At 43.9% G+C, this 23,502-nt stretch overlaps 1 protein-coding gene across 1 annotated transcript in view; it reads right to left on the bottom strand.

Annotated features, from left to right (window-relative positions):
* Positions 1-447: 447 nt before the first annotated feature.
* LOC146772288 (SURP and G-patch domain-containing protein 2-like) overlaps positions 448-23,502 on the bottom strand; it is a 45,897-nt gene continuing 22,842 nt past the window's right edge. The window contains exons 9-11 of the mRNA XM_085638944.1: positions 8,552-8,601; positions 5,123-5,240; positions 448-2,249 (exon numbers count right to left, since the gene is read on the bottom strand). Coding sequence (XP_085495070.1) covers positions 5,123-5,240; positions 8,552-8,601 — 168 coding nt within the window. The 3' untranslated portion in view covers positions 448-2,249. The remainder of the gene's footprint in view (positions 2,250-5,122; positions 5,241-8,551; positions 8,602-23,502) is intronic.

The raw sequence follows: 23,502 nt of genomic DNA, 5'->3' as shown, positions 1-23,502 counted from the left end.
AGGAAGAACCGACTGCTCACAAAACCTGATTGAGGAGTCAGAAAAAGGTCACACTGGTAGACTGACGCCAATGGCTTGAACCCTCCTTAAAGGCGCAGGGTTAGCTTTAAGCCACGAGAGGCTTTACACACCTGCCTACGGATTGACAAACTTAGTAGCACATTCCAATTATCCTTTCCAAACATAAGACGGAATATTTGTACAAATTTTTCTAAAGTGCTCTATAGTGCTAGGCGCAAGTGGGACAATTCAAAGCTTCCAGGAAGGGAGAACATGGGTGCTACTAGGGGAAACACATTTGAAGTATGAAATGGTGACTGTCAGCTAGTCTTCTGAAAACTTGAATCTTTTGGAGAAGCATCCTCAACCACAGGAATTCCTCAGAAGCGTATGATGGATGGCCACATCGCAACATTCACTTCCAATACTCAAGTCTGACCAGATACATTTAGTTTAACATCCATTTTTATTGGTTCAAGACAACAGCCACAGTATAAAAACAGACATCCAATAAGCACACAAAAGAAGCTTTTAGCAGTAACCTGTAATCACAAAAATCTCACAAACAATGGCTTCTACTCTAAAAATTAACGGGCTGCAGCAAAAACCGTCATGTTAGAAATTTAAGGATGGATATTATGCCCACTGCTTGAAGGATGCAATAGGTTTGTCTAGTAGGGCATCAAGTAAACTTATTCTGCTATACTATACACGTTTGCTAGATTTGAGCCTTCACATTAAATTAAAAGAAGAAAAACAAATTAAAATGCACATCAGTTGCATGTTGTCACCAAATAGAAATTAGTGATGAGGGGTACTTAAGAACTTAAACAAATTGATAATATGTGGACTGATCAAAGACCAGCAACACTTGCTTCTAAGGGTGGGTCGAAATGTTTTGGAAAACAAGCAAAATGAACCCGATCTCAACCTTCGTGCAGAGCGGAACTTACATATAAACTCCCAAATTCACCCCACGGGGGAACTAGAGGATAATGGCAAATTTCAGGCATTTTGTGAGGTTTTCGCTTGCCACCAAAAAAAAAAAAAAAAAAAAAAACAACAATTATATATATATTGTCCAAGGAGAATCGCACAAACTGCCTACGAACCAGGCAGGCAGTTTGCTACCTACCAGCTTGGTTTGATTCCTGACAAGTGGCTGTAGGGCTGCCAGTTCGTCGATTCGCACTGCAGCCCCCTTTAAACTTCAATACTGCCATGGATGTTAGATACTGTGCCATGCTGCAGACAGAAGCTACAACAGTGGGCGGAGAGGTCACTGGACGCTTTCTTGAGCAAGTATGGGACCTCACAAAAACCAGCTCAGGTGAGTCCAACTAGTGACAGAAAAAGCTGCAGTTTGCTAAACCTTCACCAATATTTAAAGCAATAAAACTTGGATGCAATCTACTTGTGATTCCTTTTCCAAATGATCTGCTTGGTGACCAAAAATTACGGGTCCTACTTGGCTATGCAAGGCAGCATGTTTAGAGATTTTGTGGAGGAGGTCAACCTCCAAGGTATTCAGAGTCACACGGAGAGGTCTGTGTGATTATGCTGGGATTATGCACAATTTCAAACCAGAGTGTAGACAATGCATTCGATTATCAGCACACTTATGTCAATCACGTCGTCAGGCAATGGCAACTTTTGCTATTTAATTTGGAATCCATCTGCGCCCCCATCATCCACGGTTCTAGATTTCCACATTTCATGTCTAATGGAATGGTCAGATCTGCAGGAAGCTTCCTCAAAATACTGTTTTGAAAATATTCAATGTGCTTAGCTACTTGTGTCCAGCCACACACTTTTGCAAAGTAAACACGGACCTCGCTCAGCTGGGCTTAAAAGCATCAGAACAACATGGTACAGGGCAATCACGAACACATCATGCTCTGGCACAGGGGTCCGTCACTTCTTACGTCAAGCAGGCATGGGTCTGGTACAGAGTTCGAGCTCCTCCCTCCCCAGATGGTTAATGCATGTAAATAAATGCCTCCATTTTTTAAGGAGGAAATGATGTGCTCCAGGCAAAGAACATAGAAAAACTATACAACTATTAAAAGGACGCTTTATTACAGAACAAAACCAGCTTCCTTCATTAGTGGCTATTCTACGACTGTCTTCTTATGCAACACAAATATAAAACCTAAACTGCTAAAGCAGAAATAAGAGTACAACGCACAGACGAAAACTATCACTGAAATTTAATGTGGACGATGCTTGCAGTCATCATGGACGGAACCCTGCAAATCAAAGAAAACAGTAGAGTTAAGGTTCTAAACAACCAGAGGTACATTGCAATTTGATGCCACTGAATTGTAAGTTTAGAATACTCGTAGGCTAGGCAATAAGTAGATTCGATTTTTTCTTATAAACTCAATAAATGGGTCACCCTTGCTCCATAAAAAGCAACACCATACTGCTGCCTTGAAGCAGAGCCGCCCTTCCGCAAGACGGGCTGGATTGTAATATCCAAAAAGAAAGTGCACTGCGAGTACAGAAACAATATTGTTTTTAGTTTTATGTAACCAGTCCAGAGATAAACATCTGAATTGTTCAGATTCCCTTAAATACCATAAAAGGAGCAATATCAATTTCTTAAAGACAGTCCCATAATTCACGGACAACTCCTTCAGTGCAGATAGCCCACAAATCTAAAGTTCATTAAAGATCTTTGCTATACCACAAATAGAGTTCCGCCCGATACTCTACCCTCTACAAAGATTAAAGTACAACTTGCGCAGATTGAACCAAGTAAATTAAGTAGAGCACTGATGAACAGATTCCTGGTTCTCAAAAAAAATGTTCAAAAAGGTTGGCCAGTGATTATGTCAAGCAGTCTACTCTCAAGAAACTTAATATCCAAGAGTATGGGCACACAAAGATGGCAAGAGCCTCAAAATGCTCATATGACGCATAAAAAAAACTCAGCAGAGGGGGGGGGTAGAGACTGCTTCTTAAGTAACAGGGCCCCAAGTGCAAAGCACTAGCAGTTGGTCTCTCGGTTCGTTTCTGGAACAGCAGAATCCAGATCTCACCCAAATTAGCAGATTGTTTAACTTCAATGAGATTAACAATGATGCAGGAATAGAGTTACACAAAATAACCTTTTCTTTCTCCATGAAAGGGCGGTCACCAATAGTGAATGAAAAGGTTTCTTACCTGTAGTTTTGAAGCTTGAAACAATATCTGGATTCACATGCAGTGTATTTACTCTCACCTAGTGGTTGAGTTGAGAACGGTTCCCATTTCCACTTTCTGCCCTCTTTCGGGCATCAACCAGTACATGGGTATTGCCACTAACCTTCAACATACCCTAAAATATGTTCCACAATGCCCCACTGCGTGGTTCTGCATCTTCAGATTTTCTCCTTTTTGGTGGTCTGCACTGTTCTTGCACTTTTTATTCGGAGGTATTTTATTCTAACCTCGTTTACACTCACAGCTCTAGTAATGAAAGGAGTCTTGGAGAAAATTCTTCAGCAAAAAGCCTTTCAGGTAAATAAAACCTTTTCGTGCTGCAACATGAAACTTTTCTGGATTCAAATGCTTAGCACTGATTATGTAGCGATATTCCCTCCACTTGGAAGGCTTGGTTGAAGTGAATGTTTGATAAGCGGTGTCTTAATATCTTCTGACCCACTTATACTTCTGTATTAATCTGAACGTCCATCCAATCGTGTTTTGTCTAAGTATATAGCGATCACCATGTGGGTGCCATGCAAATGTCATTCATAGATACGTTAGCTAACAACGCTAACATGGCTCCCTTTCTTTCTAGTGGAGTGTGCTCTAGGTCTTTCAACTGCTAGGAGCCAAGCCATTTTGTAGAATTTTTGGATGAATTGGATTCTTTATTTTGGGATGGGTCTTTTTGTGGCGGGAGTATCTTTGTTTGCTAGAGTAAATGAGATAATGGATTCCCCTTTCTTGCAGGTAATGTAATACATCCCTCCTAGTCTGTGTGCGGGGCTTTTTCTGCCGGTGTTATTGGTTGTTCACTTATAGATGTACCTGTAAAGAATAGTGTGACAATGTGCCTCAACATGATTAGCCCCCACTTTTGGCATGGTCTCGATGTAGTTTCAAGTGTACTGCATAGGGTCCCTGCCAACCAGGTCCCCTGTGCCAGTGCTTCTTCCCGAACACATATCCACAATTGGTAGTTCTTCCCCCTGTAAGTCCCTAGTAAGTAGTGCCCAGGGTATCTAAGGCCCTGGAACGCCCCCCCCCCCCTCACTAGGACCATGACACTGCCCTTGCAGCTTGCATGCCCCTGTAAGGTGTAAAATGAGTGGACATGATGGCACCCTGCCTGAAGGTATAGATAAGTCACCCCTCTTGCAGACCTTACAGCCGTAAAGCAGGGTGCACTATATCACAAGTGAGGGCATATCTGCCCAAGTAGATATGCCCCTACTATACTTAAGTCCGTTCTTAATTATTGCAAGTGCCAGGGAAGCTATAAAGAGCAGATGGGCTGGAAACCCGAAAACGCGACTTTCTCAGCACCATGATGGCTGGAGTGTTTGGTGACAAACAGCTCCTTGTAATAAATCCAATGATGCCAGCGGGAGATTCATTTAAACATGTCATCAGAGGGCACCTTGGAGGTGCCCCCTGAAAACCTATAGACCCTGGTGTGGGCACAGACTGGCTTTAGACAGCCTATTACACACAGACATATTTGTGGTCCCCCTGGATGGAGAGCCTCTGCTCTCTGGGGTCAGAAACAATGCCCATCCTGGGCAGAGGTGTAACACCTCCTCCCCCAGGATGGGCCAGTGTTCGAAGGGGAAGCTTCAAAGGCCTGCCTTCTTTGTAATGCGGTTCTCCTTTTAATAAAATGATACCAAATACTCCACTTTATTTTTAAACAGGTAATTATGTTATTCAAAAACACAATGATAAAGTAGCTCGCAGATAGGACCTTCCTCTATATAAAAAGGGGTGTCATCTGCATATGTGTAGGGAAGCTCAATCATCAAAACTAGCACTGAAGACTCCCACCACACCAAAGTTACTCTAACATCAACACCAATGGTAATAGCATTGTTACAAGTGAAATCATGTTTCCATTAGTTACAAAGGTAAAAAAAATGACAAATGAAAATACCTATTCTACTTTTTTCTTCCTTGTTCGTTTCCCAGTTTCTTTTGTGAGTGCATCAGCGGCATCCTGCTTGGACTGCTGATCTGGAGCAGCAGGTTCCTCATCGCCAGAGCCTGTACCTCTGTGGGATTAAAATTGATAATAACGGAGTTTGAACTTACTCTTATTCTCTTTAATTCACATGCCACAAGAAACTGCTACGGCATGGGAATGAACAAAAGTATAGCCCAGCTTCCAGGAAGTGCTATGGCAGCGGCACAGGGTGAGGGAATAAGGCAACAGTAGCAAGTGGGGGAAGGGGGCATAAGGGGAGCGATTCAGAACGCCCTAAAGCCCCAACTAAGGGGCCTTACTTAAAGCACCGTTTAATGTGAAGAGGTTAAAAACAGTAAACAAATTAGCAAGAATTCACCATTTACATTTCAAGAGTCCACACAGGTCTAAGAAGGGGCTGACACTCAAACATCAGTCTTACTATAGTAGTCTCATGCCCAAGAGTAGCAGTTTACCACAGTACACTCTGCTGACTTTGCCAGAACGGGACACGCAACCCTGCTCTGCCTTTGCAAGAAGGAAAGCACCAATAGCTGTTTCCTATGTAAATAAAAAATCCTCTACAATAAAATGATCAGCAGTCAATCACCACTCACGACTACCATGCGGTGGAATAACTAACTGGTATTAACCCTTAAAGAGGCACTTCTACCCACACATTTGTGCGCTTTGGCATACCCTGGAATAGTTCTCCGAAGACTTTCAGCAGAATATATATATATATATATATATATATATATATATATATATATATATATATATATATATATATATATATATTTTTATTATAAAAAGACAAGTTAACGTTGGAAGCTGGTCCCAAAGCATACCGGACTCTTGTTTTAGAGACAAAAAGTGTTTTCCTAATTTATCCTGAGTTAGCCATGTTTGCATTAAATCACACGGTTAAGATTCGGACCAAAGGTGTACTGGGTTGCCTTAGCTCTGGGGACACTAGTTACTAGAGTGAACGTGAATTGAAGTCATGGAGTTCTCCCAAAATATTTTAATGCCCCATACAGAAATGCCCCATACAGAAATACCCCATAGTCTGTGAGGCCCAACATTGAAGATACATTAGATAACCGATTGGGGGCGTGAATGGATTCCCAGGGGGCACAAATGTATCTGCACGTACATGTAAATGAAGATGGCCTGGAAGTGCAGTGATGTTCATTTGCTGCATTTCCAGGTCTTAATTTACGTGGGGCCAGAGGTCAGGGAATGTGCTGCTGTGGGCTTAGATGGGCAGTATCTAGAGCCTTATCTCTGGCACGCCCGAGTTTCACAGGTTTTTAAAAACCATTTGCATACCATTGTAAACTGGTTACAGGGGCTTACATTTACTGCTGTAGTGTGAAAATGCATTTCATGAAAAGGAATATAAAGTAGGGTTGCCAGTAGAAAAAAATGCCAGCCATGTATGTGTAAAGAGCCTGCAAAGCTTTCCTTGACACTAAAAAGGGTTATAAATAAAAAATTATGTATTAAATTTGTAATGTGACTTCTCGGTCTTTGTTCCCTTCAATTCTCAGTCCTGGATTATTAAGGCAGCCCAAGAACACAATTAAAAGTGTCCTCTCTATATATACATCTGCTGTTCGAAGTACGCACAGTTAAGTGATAAAAATAGGGCTTTAGGTGACTGTTTAGGTTTGTACCGTCTGCGACATCAAAATAATGAGCTGGCAATCCTAATCACAAGACTGGAAGTTTGTTACAGGATCAGCACATTTCCTTCACCCTCAAACCCCTGATTTATGCCATAATAGCAATAGTTTAACTTCTATCTGAAACCCTACGCCACTGATAACATGCTGAGTACTTCAAGTGTCTGGGAATGCACCCTGCATTCAGACACCTCACTCCTCAATCTCACCCCTTCACTTCCATGCTCACCTTGCACTCATAGCGCATAGTTATGCATTTGCCACATAATCCATCATCTGCTGAAACAGTAAATTATGCAGCACAATGCGCATCATTTTGTGGTTAGCATTACTTCATTATTTTGTCATTTTAACTCAAGGTAACGTGATCAGGGGGAAGATTTCACCTCATTAGTAACACCCAAATACAGCAGTAAGCAACCACATGATTACCAGTCAATCTTTGGAAAGGGCCTTCCACTGCTCCGGAACACTTTGTCACGCTTTAAGTAACTTTTGTTCCGTTTGAGCTAGAATCCTTTTTTTCTTTTTTTTTTAAATCTGCAGATTATGTAGCAAATGTAGTAAACTGATAATTATGTGGAAAACGCTGCTGCTGCAGAAACTCACAATTCCAGTGGCCCTGGCTTTAAGTGACTCAATCAATTAATGGCTGGTAAGAAGGCTGGTTTCTTTTATACATTTCTGCACTACCACCACACCCTAAGATTTCAGGCAGAGGCATCTCAAACTCGGTATTAACCATTCAGGGGCACTGTGAAAGCGGAGTCCAAATGGGGGCAGGTAGACGGCCAGCAGGGTTGCATTCAGATGCAGAGCCCTAATCCTCTAGATACCTGGGGCCTCACAGTAATGGTCTAGGAGACAGAGGAAAGGAGCGATATTCATAGTTATTGTCAAAGAGAAGGCCCAGAATAGGGAGCACTGTAAGGGGACTCATTTTTGTGTTTACAAATGGCCAGAGACAGCTTCTTCAGAGAGATACCCCAAAGAAGGGGACAATATAAGCGTTTTATTTTTTTAAAGGAACATTCATTAGTGAAGCTGATACTGCTGCCAAGTGTCTAAGTGGCCACTGCTAGTTATCATTAAGGAAGCAGATGCAGCAGGACTGAGGCCCAGGGATTTGAGGGGCCACTGAATCACAGTTATGACGGTCTACCTTTAAAAAAGGGGCATCAGAGCTTATTTTCCTTTCAAGCATTAGGACTGAGGCGATGATCCGTCATGGTGGGGAAGAGGTAAAAGATGCAGGTGAAATTGCTACTCAGGACTGCAGTTCTAATTAGTGCAGCAGGTGTAGTTGCTTTGGGGTCAAAGAGTGAGGGGCTCACAACACCCCAATTATGGGGAGCAGGGTGTTTGGGATACCTGTTTTTGTTTGATGCATTTGCTGTTTTACAAGTCTCATATTTAGTGCGGTTCATAAGCTTTAGAAAAGGTATTCCTGAAATAGTCCCATAAGCCCTGCTCCCCCAATCCTTACCATAAAGTTTTGGCGGGGGGCACGACCTCAAAACATTTTGTGTGTGTGTGTGTGTGTGTGTGGGGGGGGGCTTTGCGGGAGGGCCCCAGAGTAAAAAAGTTTGAAGACCTCTGGCTTAAACGATAATACATATTTAATGCTTAATCAAGTTGAAATTTGAAACACAAAAATGTTGGCTACTATAATCCCTATGCAAAAAGAAGAGGTGGTTCTGGTACTTACAGTTTCACACCGTCATCTTCCTCTTCCTCCTCGTTTTGCTTAGCTTGCTTCTGTTTAGAAGAAGGAAATTTAAAAAACACTTTAGCTGTGACAATAAAGTCCCACTTGCATATGAACCACAATATCAGAAGCGGAGGGCAAGCGAAGGGGCATTGAAGTAGAACCTCCATCTCATTGCATAAGTGACTCCATTCGCAAATAACAGCAGCCCCCGATGCTAGACGATTAGATGTCTGGATGCGGTCCACCAAAACAGACTACATGCATGTTACCATTTCAATGTAGTGTTAGAGTGTGGAGACCTTCGGAATCATCTGAACACGTGGAATGTTGCTTAATAACAGACTGACAGCAATAAAAAAAAAAAAAAAAAAAAATCGGCAATCAGCAATCTTATCCTGCATTAAAAAAAAGCTGTGCAGAGATCATAAGTTGACCGAAAATTAACCATTTAAGACAAGAGCCCTACACTGCTTCCGGTTTGTAATCCACAAAGAATACAACAGCATGCCAAATGAAACTATGAAAGCGGAGCATGGATTAAATAGGTCTACCTTTAGAATGTGTGCTATTCTAGTCTAAAGCGCTCCTACAAAATGGTTGTTTTTTCAATTACACAAGATCTAACTTGAAACAATCAACCTGGGAATATTTCAGCTACTGCTCTATGTAAGAATAAATAATCATCAATGTTATTGCCAGCAAGTCAGATTTATCCTGAAAAGCTAGCACAATCTACAAGGTTCAGTGGGGCACACAGACTGAAAGGGGGATTGTAATGCAGGCCTAGTGACACTCGACCTAAGAATTTCAAGAAAACAAAGGACCTTTTCCAATATGGACCTGCTGGTAGTTTCCACTTTAAATGTAAAATTGTAATATAAGATGCCACTCCGACTATTCACCTCATGACAAGATCGAAAGCCTAATTTATACTGAAGAAAGGCGAATCAGCATCTACTGCCATCACTGTGGTGACCACTGCAGACACTGGATTTAGGCAGCCAAGGTTCTTAATGGCGATGAAACAGTAACAAAGTCTGAAAAGCCCAGATTCCCAAACTTCCGATCTGCATTTTCACATGCCATGGAACTTTGACAAACTGCACTTACAATGGAGATCCACTAGATACAGACCAACACCGCTCAGGTACAATGTCCTAATTATCTGGCAATGTCGGGAGGCACAGGACAATTGCCACGGCGGAACTGAAAGAAAATTTCAATAGGTGGGGAACGCTCTGGTTAAAGTAGTAAATCCGCTTTACATGCAGGAGACCCGAAAAGGATTATATACAACTAGGAGATAATGGTGATCGGATAAGGAGGGCAAGGTCTGGTGCCCTGGGCAGGGATCTTACTCACACTACATCAATTGCTAGACTAGGGTTTAGGTATCAAGTTACCGAATTACAATTTGGGGTTTGTACAGTTTAAACAGCATATTTGCAGTTGCAAACTGTGACTTCAAAAAAGCTCAGTACGTAAAAAAACAAAAAAGGCGGGGCCTGGTGGTCTAACATGGCAACCACCCCTTAGCGAAGCTCCTGCTGCCCTACCTGCTGCCCCTGCCTGAGGAGGTTAAGGTTGATCGGAGCTGTGGCTAGGGCCAGGAGGCCAGCGATACCCGGTCTCTGCCATGCTGGGGTCTCGGCAGTGGAATGCCGTGGGTCCCCGCTACTGCACGGGGAATATGATACACTACCAGCGTTTCCCTTTAGGATAAAACAGTAGGGGTCCCGGCTACACCTCAGGGCCCTGCGCTGCACAACTGACATGGGCCTCAGCGGCTGGATGGCCCTAGCACACCCCGGATTCGCTTGTGGGGGTTGGGTGAACTGGCGGATTGGGCGATTTGGGTGCTGGCCGTGTGGACAGTGCCACGCTCCTCTCAGGGATACCCCAATTACTGCCAAATGTAGACTGGGGGCTGCTGAACACTGGACCCATTCTTTCCCGCTGGGTGTTCGATGGCAAACAAGGGACGGCATGAGACCCCGTGCCGCTGCCCTGCTCCTACCAAGATACTGACTCTACTGGCTCGGAGCAGAGCTTAGTTGTTTGGCTCTTCCTGGAGGCCTCAATGATACCTGGTGGCTGCCCCATGGGATCCAGGCAGGCCTGGGGTTGTGAGTCGGCACATGTTAGGTGAGGTGGGGGCTCCCTGCTCACAGAAGAAGTTGGACCAGGTTCGTGTGGCTTATGGGCAAGGAACCCCCCCTTGGCCGCCGCCCTTTGGAGATCCAACTGAGAGTGACTGGCGATATCAGCCTGTATCAAGATCAGAACTCAGGAGGCATACTTGGACCTTGTAGCTAAACCACTGCATTTTGGATACCTACACAAGAAGGCCAAGTACAAGCCGCCTGGAATGGCATCCACGCAAAGCATGATAGATAAATATACTGGAGCTGTGGCCCAGAGCCAAATCAGGGCAATAAGGATGTGGCCATGCCAAATGCAGCGCTGTTAAACAGCGATTACGCAATCCCAAGAAAATCTCGAGGCCGAGTTTGGGGCCGTCTGCTCAGACGTTATGCTGCTCAGACAGGATCTCAGAAATGCTGTACAGCGCATTAGAGTCAGAATCCCGGATCTCAACAGTAGAAGACACAGTAAGCATAATTCAGAATAAAGTATCCACCCTAGAAACACTTACCAAAGGCCTGGCAACGTAGGTGGAGGACGCAGAGGGTAACGCCCGCAGGAACAACCAACGCTTTGTTGGGTTCCCCGAGGGCAGCTGCGTAGAGGACTTCCTTGTTAAGTAGCTCACGGAATGGCTCCCGCCTGACGCATTTCCCCCCGGCTTCATAATAGAGCGTGCACATTGGGCACTGATGCAGAAGCTGCCACCAGGAGCCTGCCCTCGACCAATAATTGCGCAGCTTCTCAATTATGAAGACCGAGATGCTATATTGCAGCAAGCCAGATTGAAAGCGACTCACGTTTGCCTCACAACACATTATGATTTTCTCGGACTACACTAAGATGGTGCAACAGCACAGACAGTCATTTGTAGAGGCCATGGGAAGTTTTTGAAGTTCACGTTCTTTGTTAGTGCCATTGCCAATCACTACAGACATGGTCCCGGGCCGTTCAGGATTTTCAACTTCACACATTTTCTCACAGTTTTCTATGCCAGACATAACACTTGGCCTGATGAGTTCCGGAAACCGAGAACTTCAGATCATTAGTTGGAACATCGTGGCCTCCTTGATTAAATTAAGCGTGCGCTGTGCTGCGACAGGCTAAACACTACAGCGCTGACATACTACTCTTACAATAGACTCATTTACTGGCACGATTTGGGTTTGCACAAACCTTTCATTCTGAGTTCACGAGGGGGTCCCGGGGTGTAGCGACTTACAGTAATTTCTGGAACATTATACGGGGAGCCTCTTGTCCTTGGCAGAGGAAATAGTAGTTTTCCTAAAGCCAGTCCGACCCCAGAAACATCACCCGCCTTATCCCCCGATCTCTCTCCCCAATGTGGAGGCTAAGCTCTTGTCTAAGGTAATTGCCAATCGCTTGGTTACAAATATTACAGATCTGATACATCCCGACCAGGCGGGCTTTATGGCCAGCCGTGCTACACGACATAACATTAGTCGTGCACACAACGCTATTGCCGCTGCGGACAAACTTGGCAAGCCAGCTGCACTACTCCTCACAGACATGGATAAGGCTTTTGACTCGCTCAGCTGGGTATACCTCTTTGCTCTGCTCAGCCGCCTAAATATTGGCCCCCGCCTACTAACGCTAATAAGCCTCCTATATACGGGCTGCGGACTTCACTTCTGGCAGCTTTACTATAGGGTGAGGAGCTCGCCAAGGATGACCACTCTCTCCATATCTATTTGCACTGGCAATGGAGCCACATGAATCGAGGCAAACTATCTGTGGCCCCTGCGGGGCGGGAAAGGGTGGGGGGGGGGGGGGGGGGGGGGGGAAAGAGGGGAAAACAGCTGGGTGCCTGGTCTTGTGAGGTGACGATAGTTCCCGACGACTTCAAATACTTAGGGGAGTCTCTATCCGCCTCTCAAACTATTTCATGGGAAATAAATATGGCTCAGCGATGGGCACAGGCAGGAGACTAGGTCTACCTACCACTATCCACGTTTGGCAGATCTGCCATATTTTAAATGATTTCACTGCCCCTCCTTTTATACCAGCTTCAAAACCATACATACCCAATACGGCCGTCCAGGCTTATCATGCGGCCTCACATCTACTCGTCCGCAATGATTGGTGGTATGGCGATAGAAGAGACCAGGCATATGCGGTCGAGCGATGGCTGATGGGATTAGGGTGTTGCCACCAGCGACTCAAACTAGTTTAATGATCTGGAAACGAGCCCTTCCCAAGATGGGATGGTGGGGTAAATGGATGAGAGGATCCCCCCCACTGGCATAATGGCCAGCTGCCACAGTTGTTGCAGCTATCTGGGTTGGGAGGCCATCGGGATTGACACAGTGGGAGCGGTTATGCACGGAAAGATTATAAAGTTGTTTCAGGTACTCTAGACAGAATATGCCATGCTCCACTCACAATTTTATAGGTATCTCCAATTTCGACATGCCCTCTCCCCGCATGTGGCACAACAAGTGGCTATACCTGATTTTAATCCTATAGAAGCTAAAGTCTTTATGAGAGATGAACAAAAGTTACTTACCTGTAAACTGTGGTTCTCCAGTATTGGTGTCCTTCATAGATTCACATGCTTGAATATTCCCCGAAGTGGGAGTCCCACGGTACATAACATAGCAATGTAGTAATAACATAAGCCTAATAGGCATAAAAGAAAGTAAAACCATAGAGTTTATGGACAGAACTTGTCACATCTATAACCTATTACTGTCATTATGTTTTAGTCCAAAATCCAGCCAATCGGGCGTCCGCACCCACTAGAACCTTCTCCCCAGAGGCTCAGGCCCTCAGATTTTCGTAGCACAAGAGTGACATAACAGTCAAATACATGATTCGAGCCTCTGAGGGGAGGTGGGTGGTTGCATGTGAATCTATGAAAGACACCAATACTGGATATCCACAGTTTACAGGTAAGTCACTTTTGTTCCTCCCCAGTATTGGGGTGTCTTTCATAGATTCACATGCTTGAATAAGAGTGGTGAGCAGTGAAATAATAATAATAATAATAATAATAAAAAAAGGTACATAAGAATCAAAGCAATAGCAATACCCAGCGCAAAAGACTATAGGCATATAAAATATAATATATACATAAATACATAATAAATGTACCTTGTATACAGGAGGAGGGAAGCATCAGAGGCTGACCTTATTTAAAAAGATTACGAAGGACTGCCTGTCCCACAGCCGTGTCCGTGTTGTCTGCAGCATCCAGACAGTAGTGTCTCGTAAAGGTGTGTCTGCTAGACCATGTTGCAGCTCTGCAGATGTATTGAAGAGGTACCCCAGCAAATAGCGCAGTAGAATAAGAAACCTTCCTGGTGGAATGCGCTAGAACGGTTGATGTAAGTGGATTTCCAGCTTGTTGATGCCAAAAGGCAATAGTAGAAGATATCCAGTGTGCTATAGTTTGTTTGGTGACCGGGTGACCCCGTCGCATCCGTCCGTAGGCCACAAAGAGTTGGTAATTCTTACGAATAGTGGCTGTTCTAGGAAGGTAAAATTTGAGACATCTCTTGCCATCCAAAGAATGAAGCGTTCTCTGCAGGAGTTTGAGGACTTGGAAAAAATGATTTTAAAAACAACTGGCTCATTGAGGTGGAAATCCGATGGCACCTTGGGGATAAAGGCCGGATTGGTGGGGAGCAGGACAGAGTTTTGAGTAAATTGACGAAAAGGTGGTATAGTGGTAAACGCCTGCAAGTCACTGACCCGGGGGGAGGATGTAAGAGGCAGGAGTAGAGAAGTCTTCCAAGTAACATATTTGAGACTGACCTTATGGATTGGCTCAACTGGTGGTTTCATGAGCTGTGCCAATACAATGTTTAGATGCCAATGTGGAGGTGGCCGACGTATCGGAGGAAACATTTGAAAAACACTCTTGAAAAATTGTTGGATTGCTCTTGACGAGTAAAGTGAGTTAGAGACATCTTGACGGAATCGTGAGATTGCTGCTAGGAAAACCTTAAGGGTAGAGTACGAGAGGCCCGATTTTGCTAGGTGCAAAAAAAAGGCAAAAAGTTGTTCTGGCTTGGAATGTATAGGATGTACTTGAGCTTTATTGCACCATAGACAGAATCGTTTCCATTTGAGTGTATATGTTTTCACAGGGGAAGGTGCTCTAGCCTTAGCCAAGATATCTCTACAATCTAAAGGAATGTCCAAATTTACAAATTCATAGTGCTCAGGTTCCAAGCCGCTAAACGTAGAGATGCTGGATTGGGATGACAAATTTGGCAGTGTTCCATGGTTAGAAGATTTGGAAGAGGGCGAAGAATGATCAGGTCGCACTGAGACAGGAGCAGGAGTTCCATGTACCAGATTTGGCGAGGCCACTGGGGGGGCTATAAGAATAATGTGACAGGGTTCTTTCCTCATTTTCCGCAGAACCTTGGGGACTAGAAGTATTGGTGGAAAAGCGTAAGCATATATTTCTGACAAGTTCATCAAAAATGCATTCCCGCATGACTTTGGTTGGGGAAGCCAACTTGCGTTGGTTCAGATATGTTGCGAACAGATCCAGATTTGGGGGACCCCATACTTGAAAAATGTGATCCAGAATGGGTTGGTGCAATTCCCATTCGTGATTGGTCGTGGACGATCTGCTTAGGGAATCCGCAAGATTGTTCGACGCTCCCGGAACATGAACTGCTGTGAGGACGATGTGATGTTGAATCGCCCAATTCCAAATTTGTTGAGCTTGAAGGGACAAGACGGACCTTGTGCCTCCGTTTGTTGATGTAGTGCATGCACATTGTGTTGTCCGTACGGATCAACACCAAGCTTCCTTGAATGATGGTTCGGAAAGCTTTCAGAGCCAGAAAAATGGGCAGTAACTCTAAAAGGTTGATGTGTCTTGTTTAGCAGTCCACTTGCCTTTCAGTCAGTCCTTGTAAGTGGGGGCCCCAACCCTCGAGAGATGCATCGGTCGTGAGAGTGAATAGTGGAGTGTCCGTCACAAACGGATGTCCTGGGGAGATATTTTCTTCGTGAGTCCACCATAAAAGAGCTCTCTTTAGTCGATGTGTGACTCTGACTAAGTCGTTGAAAGTTCCTGAGACTTGAGCCCATTGTTTGTCCAATTCCTCCTGGACAGGTCTCATTTTCAGGCGGCAGTGAGGGGCTAGAGGAATGCACAAGGACAACATCCCTAGGAAAGATTTCAACTGTCGGACAGAAACTGACTCTTTTAGATGGATAGAAGTCGCTAGATTGCGAAGACGTTGACGTCTTTCATGCGACACAAAAGCTTTCCCTTACTCGGTATCTAGAATGGCACCCAAGAACAGCGTTTTTGAGCTGGGAGAAACAGATTCTTCCATGTTTAGCGTGAGGCCCAGAGATTGGAAGATGGACCTGCAGAAAAGAGTTTGTTTGGATGCCAGTTCGAACAACTTTGCCTTAGTGGGCAGTCATCTAAGTATGGAAAAATTTGCACTCCTTGTAGACAAAGGTAAGCTGCCACCGGTGCAAGGACTTTTGTAAACACTCGGGGAGCGGAACGAAGGCCGAATGGAAGAACCTTGAATTGGAAGTCCTTTCTAGCCACTGAGAAATTGTGTGTGTCTCGGCAGTATGGGAAGATGAAAATAAGCATCTTGAAGATCCAAAGTTGTCATATACTCTCCTTGGGATAGAAAAGGAAGTACTTCTTGAAGGGACAACATGTGAAAAGTTTGTTTTTTGATATATTTGTTCAGGGCCCGTAGATCCAAAATGGGGCGCCATTCTCCAGACTTTTTCTGTACGAGTAAGAACTTTGAATAGAACCCCCTGACCTTCTGTAGTTTTGGCACCACTTCGATCGCGCCCTTTAACAAAATTTTCAACCGATTCAAAATTTCTTTTAGGTGAGCAGGAGGTGGGACCTCTTGGTGGAGTATTGGGTGGAATCTTTAAGAATTCCAATGTGTGTCCCCTGCGCACAATATCCAGAACTCATTGATCAGTAGTAATTTGTGACCATTTGGAGTAGAAGTGGGAGATTCGACCTCCAACTTTGGAAAAAGCGGGAGGATTTTGCGACTGTGTGTGGTGAGAGTCATTGTTTCTTGGAGGAATCCTTTCCTCTGGTAAGAAGATTTTCCTCTGTATTGCCTGTAGGTGGAAGAATGCTGTTGCCTATATGACTGTTGATTCTGGGAGGAGTAGTGGTTTTGACCTTGTCTGTACGAATTAGAATTTCCTCGAAAGGAAGAAGAGGATCCACGATCTCTTGTGCGTCGAAAAGGCTGCTTTTTGAACTGTAAAGACCCAAGAGCACAAGCAGTGTCAGTGTCCTTTTTAAATGGTTTGAAGGGCATCGTCTATATGCTGGACAAACAATGATTCACCGTCGTAAGGCATGTCCAGTATTTTTGTCTGTACCTCCTGACGGAAAGTCGTGGCCCGTAACCAGCCCCGATGCCTGAGGACTGCTGCACCAGCCAAAAGACGGAAACCAGTGGAGGATACATCAACAGCCCAATCGATAATTTCCGAGGAAATTCTTTCCCCTCTTGGAGAATCTTTAATGCCTCTGGCCTAGACACTTCAGGGATAAGGTCTATAAGAGATGAAATGTCTGACCACATTTGCCGGTCGTAACGGCCCAAGATCGCTTAAGAATTTGCCGCACGTACTGTAGTTGCAGCCATAGTGGAAAATGTATTTCCTATAACATCGAGGCATCGACCCTCTCGATCTGTCGGTGCAGACAATAGAGACAATGGGTTTCTGGATCGACACTGAGCTGCCCGAGTAATGATGGAATCAGGCTTTGTTAGCAAAATTAAACAAGCAGGAGAATTGAGGGGCTTTGTATTTTTTATCTATCCTAGGAAGGATAGCCAGAATGGAATTAGGAGTTTGCATCAACTTAAGGCCTTCTTGCCAGATAAAAATCTATAATTGGAATAAAACGGACTTGTTTTTGAGGTTGATCCTTAAAATCATATAGGAAACAATCCTCCTCCCTGGTGGTCATTGGAAGGTGGAATCTCTTAGCCGCTCTTTCCATGAGCAAATGAAAGCCACCGATGTAGACCGGTGGAGAATCCAAAGGAGCTGGATCAGCAGGAGATGGCGTTTGTATTTGATAGTTGTCCCATTCTGAAAGAAGGGATCCATCATCCAGCTCACCTTCTTCTTTGTCACCCTCATCATCCTGCTAGTCGACAGTCTTCCTCTATGATTTGAGCAACTGCAAAATGTCGAACTCTTGTCGCCAACGTAGGTGTGGCCACTGATTCTTTATTTGAAACAGGCTGTGGAGGTACCTGCGGCGTTGGAGAAGTCTGCCCAGAACGTGGAAAACGGCGGTTGTAATCATCCAACATATATTGGAGGTTGGAAATAAGACTTAAAGGCAGTTGTGCCATAGGAAGTTCTTGCGCCGGGTGCGTGTCACAAGTAGAGAAATCGTCCTCTTGTAAGTCATAATCATCAGATTCCTGACACTTTATTAGAAGTTCAGAGGGACTGCGAGCAGTCCAAATTCGGTCATCCTCGAATTCCTCATCGTCAGATGTAAATAGCACCTCTGGAGGCTGAGAAGGAGCTTTAATTGGCATTCGAGTATCCAACGAGGAAGGTCGTCGTTGAAGCAAAGAGCTTGAAGCCTTTAGTGGTATCAGATCTATAGATGGAGCCGTGGCCGTTATTGCCGGCGATAAAATTTGTCGTTGAGCCACCGCCGACAACGAAGCCACCGTCGGCAACGAAGTTAAAGGCACTGTAGACGAAATGGGTCTCACCTTAACAGATACCAACGTCGCCGGTGAAGATGCCAACGACAGGATCATAGCCAGCTTCATAGACATAGAGAGAGGCAGTTTGAGGTAAAAACTGAGCTGGAGTCTTTGACGTCTGAGAATCAGATCTCGGGGGCATAAAGGATTCAGATAGGCTCCTGGGGGGGGGGGGGGGGGGGGGGAAATCACCCCTTTTGAAGTTGTAGATTGGGTAGTGAGCTGATCAACATTATGTTTCTTCACCACTTTAGGTCTTGGAGAAACCTTCTGAGAGTCACTTGTTCTCTTCAAGGAGGGAGCAGTTTTGATGGAAGACACACTCTCCACATCTGAGAGAGGATTCTCTGAAGTCTTCAACTTCTGTAGCCACAGGAGGAGACACCCATCTCTGTCTTTTAAAGTCTTCTGAGAGGGTCTTCAGAATGAAGCCTCAGTTTACCACAACTTCCACAAGGTCTGAAGAGGGATTTCTTGGATGTAGACATCACAGAAATCTTCTGAGGAGATATGAGAAGAAAAGCTGAGCAAGCTCAGGGAGACTCGCTTCACACGACGTGCGGTAGAAAATCTGAGGGCCCGAGGCTCTGGGGAGAAGGTTCTAGTGGGTGCGGACGCCTGATTGGCTGGATTTTGGACTAAAACATAATGACAGTAATATGTTATAGATGTGACAAGTTGTCTGCCCATAAAAACTCTATGGTTTTACTTTCTTTTATGCCTATTAGGCTTATGTTATTACTACATTGCTATGTTATATACAGTGGGACTCCCACTTCGACGACGGGGAATATTTAAGCATGTGAATCTATGAAAGACACCTCAATACTTGAGAACTGGGGATCACAAAATAATCAAAATATATCGCACAATCCTGACCACCACCCCATAAACACTAAATAAAACTCAGGATGCCTGGCAGGTGTGGACTTGGGTCTCATAGACTAGGATGATTGGGTGGAGGCGCTGGAGTGCCCATGCAGTGTGACAAATGCAACCCGTCTGCCACTCATCCAATTCAAATATTTACATCGGGTTTATTTTACCAGGCGCAAGCTGTGGTGCACTGGGTTGATCGCCTCCCCTCACCATCTGCATGTGGGGCCGCTGAGGGTACCTTCCTTCATACTGTGTGGCAGTGCACGGCTTTATCGAGGTTCTGAAGGGGGATGACCACATGTCTGTCGGAGGTCTTGGGATATCCCGCTCTTGCCACGACTGCTGTGCTCCATATCACCGTGGGGGGTAATACATAAAAGCGCCATCTGCTCTTTCTTGGCCTCACGCTGGCTAAGCGTGATATCGCCAGGGCATGGATGGATGAATCTCTGCCTTCAGTTGCAATATGGAAAAAGGGCCTTGATTTCTGTATGGTTCTGGAGATCTGTCTTTACCAAGAAGGGGTGTCCTCAGAAACACTTTAAAATATGGAAGAAGTGGGCGGAATACAGAGGGCTATGTTTAGAGGAATTGCCAGGATGACTATTGTGATGTGACACAGATGTCAATTATAATGGTTCTCAAAATTAATGACTCAGACATATGTACCCAAGACCTTTGGGTACTCTGATCTTAGTATTGCACTATTGTTTGTTAAGAGTTATATTCAAGTATGTTTACTATATGAACACTGGTATGATAAAAATGAAACTGTTGATTTCAAGAACACTGTCAATTACTGTATATTATTGGTGTTCTTCGTGACACCAAACCTGTGCCGGCTGTCAATAAAATTACGTGAAAAAAAAAAAAAAAAAAAGGCCCTACCAGTGACTGCTGTCCAGGGAGACGGTCACTGGCTGCATCACCAACTTGGGTGACACTAAGGCATTCTTCCGTGAGACTGATTGAAAACCCAAGTGTAGTAGATCACATTCAATATCTGGATTTGAAATAGTTAACATATGGTTGCTGATCTTTTTTTCCTTCTTTGGTGCAAGCATGTGTCAAGAACCAACCCTGCTGCAGGTGTTAACCAGTTTGAACCAGCTAAAATGAACTTGGCCCAAGGGCCTTGAGAGCTTCTAACCTGGCAAAGAATGATACAATATGAGCACCTTCCCACCCTACACCAGTGATTAAGCCACAGCCGCACACTCTTTTTAACAGTCCCACAATCTTCAGGGACCCAGAGGAGTGTTGAATGAGGGTATTCATGGTGTAGGTGGCGATCAAGATGATGGGATACTAATTGAGAACAAGGACATCTTGGATGACCAGTAAAGACAAGATTGCACAGATACAGATTACAAACAAGACTGGCTTACAGCACCCAGTGACACAAATATAGGACCACTGCTGACGGAGTGCCTCAAAACAATATTGGTTGCCTCCACTACCTGCTTCCTGAAAAGTTTTGTTTGCTCAGCTCACATGAAATAAAGGCCTAGCGTGGATTAAAAATCCTACTTTTGCAGCAATAAACTGATCAAGTAAAGTACATGGCAATCTATGGCTCCTCCTGATAATGAAGGTCAGAAATTGCGTTTTAATAGGGACAAGAGTAAAGTTATTACTTTCCATAACAGAAACTCTTGACCATGCTAACACTGTATGAAAAACCTGATTCACCAATCCATGAGCACTCCCGTAACCTCATGTGGTAAGCAAAAACAGGAAAATAAATGTAAAATATCAAAACTCACCAATGACCATATTAAACTCAACAAAAAAAGAATATATATATATTTCAAGACCACAAGGAGGGAGGCAACTAACAGAAGCAAAGCAACTCTTCAATTCTGTTAACCAATGCACAAATTATCTCCCAGAACCTACAGTCCCTGCCTCAGTCTGCAAATGATGTACTAACAATCTAGATCAGCATCCTTATCAACATCAATTCAGCACTAACATTACTACAATACAGGATAAAAACTCAAGATCCCTCAGATTGAGGCTCCTGGGGGACCTAGAATTGTGTCACCAGAGTATAACTAAAGATTCTATACCAATACTTGAAGGGGCTAGAGCCCTTTCAACAATAACTTCCACGTATGAGGGGAATCTATTCAAAAATGACTTGACTCCGAAGACGTATGCCCTTTGATGGTTAGAATTTCTCAGAGAATGAATGGTAAAAACGACTGTCTATATAATCCAAGTCCGAAGAAAGCAATTTTCTGAGCTGTGAAAATAGGACGAAGTATTAATGCAGCGATCAACAGAAAACGGGGCATTTCAAATCAGAAAAGCAAGGCAGAGACAAAGCCAGTTCAAAAGCTATGCCAAAAAGGAGAAATAACTTACCTAGCTGGTGCGCTCCATTCAGGTCTTTGACACGTAGTGCAAAGGACAGTAAGCACTTTGTTTTTAACCGGTCCTTTAAACCTGGACCAGCAGAGGAGGTGAAAAGACCAATTATCCTCCCACAAATTGTGGAAGAAAATAGAACAAAAAGTTTAATGTACTCCCTAATAGGGTCTAACAAAAATGGGTTGCGTTCAGATCTACAAGAACATGCCATTCCCTTATCTGACCACAAAAACCAAGTCAGACGGTGTGCCATTACAGACCACACAAGCTGGCATCTTCTACTAGCGACATCACAATATAAATATAAACGTAAAAAGTAGAACCAAAAGGAAGATTTGCAAGAACCTTTTACAGCAGGATATTGAAGGAACGCTCTTCTGAAGAGGGTTGGATTCTAAGGCACTGCACACAGGTCCCATGCTCTACAATTTAAATTAACACTCCTTGGTATAATTTAGTGCTTGTACAGCCAAGACAAACGGGTGGAAAAAAATAGTAATGCAGTTTAAGGCACGCTGACCTACACACAGTGTGCAGGATCGAGGGAGGCTACAGATCGGACTAGATTATCCTGTTTTCTGGTGTAAGCCATTGCACCCATTACCAAAAGGTTTGGACGCGCTACATCGAGAAGCAGAATAAGACTGCCACAAGTAAATAATCTTTACTTGATGGCTCCCACGTATCTGACCGATGCCATTTGGTGGAGTCATCAAATTTGATCTGATCATAGTAAATTAGCTGTCCCATTCGTTTAAAATAACGTAGACAAATAAAATTTGGTAGGGCACAGAGCTGAAACAATTAAGGGATGCCATAAACATAAGTTATCTGCCTGCATGAAGTTAGATCTAAAGAATCAAGTAGCTCTTTGTGGAATCAACAATAGTGAAATGCCTTTTCAGTCATTTGAAGTCTACATCACACGGATCACTTTATTTACTGAAAGCTCCTAACAGAAACTGACCTGGTAGGCTGCAGTGGATTCTTCCACCGCCCATAAATTTGGATGTTTTGCAAATTCTAGAAGTTTTGATTATGGAACCAAGCTCGAATTTGAAATATTAATCACTGTTCTAGGCAACTTTAATACTTCAAGAAGAGATCCAAACTGTTTAGCCAATTTGTTTGAATTCAGTTTGGCTCTGAGAAGTTGTCTAGTGGATGCCTAAAATAGGAGTCAGGCAGCCTTCTTCCCACAAACCTGAGTGAGGTCAAAATAATAATGGGAATGCACCTTGCTTGGTTCCTCATTGAAGAGTCAGAGTTGCTGCTTTTTACTAATAAAATGCCATTGCTTTGGCCAAATATTTAGCTTAGGCGTTTGCAAGATCAACAATAACATTCGCTCATTCCTGCATGCAGATTCCTATTGTCCTCATGAGCTGTACGCATATATCTGTTTTTTGCACAGCTTTAAAAAAAGTGCCTGCATACTGAGAACTGAACACTTCAAACAACTGAGATGGACCAATTCCATCTCATAACCCAAGAGGTGTCCAAGTACAGTTCCACATACCAGTACACGCTTACACTCTGTTCCACTTGTACAGTAAAATGATTTTGTAATATGGCATATTTACCAGAGAAGGTTGGCTCCACAAGAGAGGAAGCAACCATATAAAACATTTTTCATAATTCAATAAATATGCGCCTAGCCAGACACAGAGTACCTTCTTGGTACCGTTTTTAATTCATGCAGTTATTGTATTGCCATGGGCTACAGTTCTAAGCTTTGCAGTTGTCTCCATAAACATGGTACAATCTGGCATATTTATATACTGTTCTGAATGCGGTGGTAGCGCACACCAGCATAAC

This window comes from Triturus cristatus, chromosome 12 (assembly GCF_964204655.1).
Source record: "Triturus cristatus chromosome 12, aTriCri1.1, whole genome shotgun sequence".
In the NCBI taxonomy this organism is placed as follows: Eukaryota; Metazoa; Chordata; class Amphibia; order Caudata; family Salamandridae; genus Triturus; species Triturus cristatus.
This window is presented reverse-complemented; position numbering and strand designations above follow the sequence as displayed.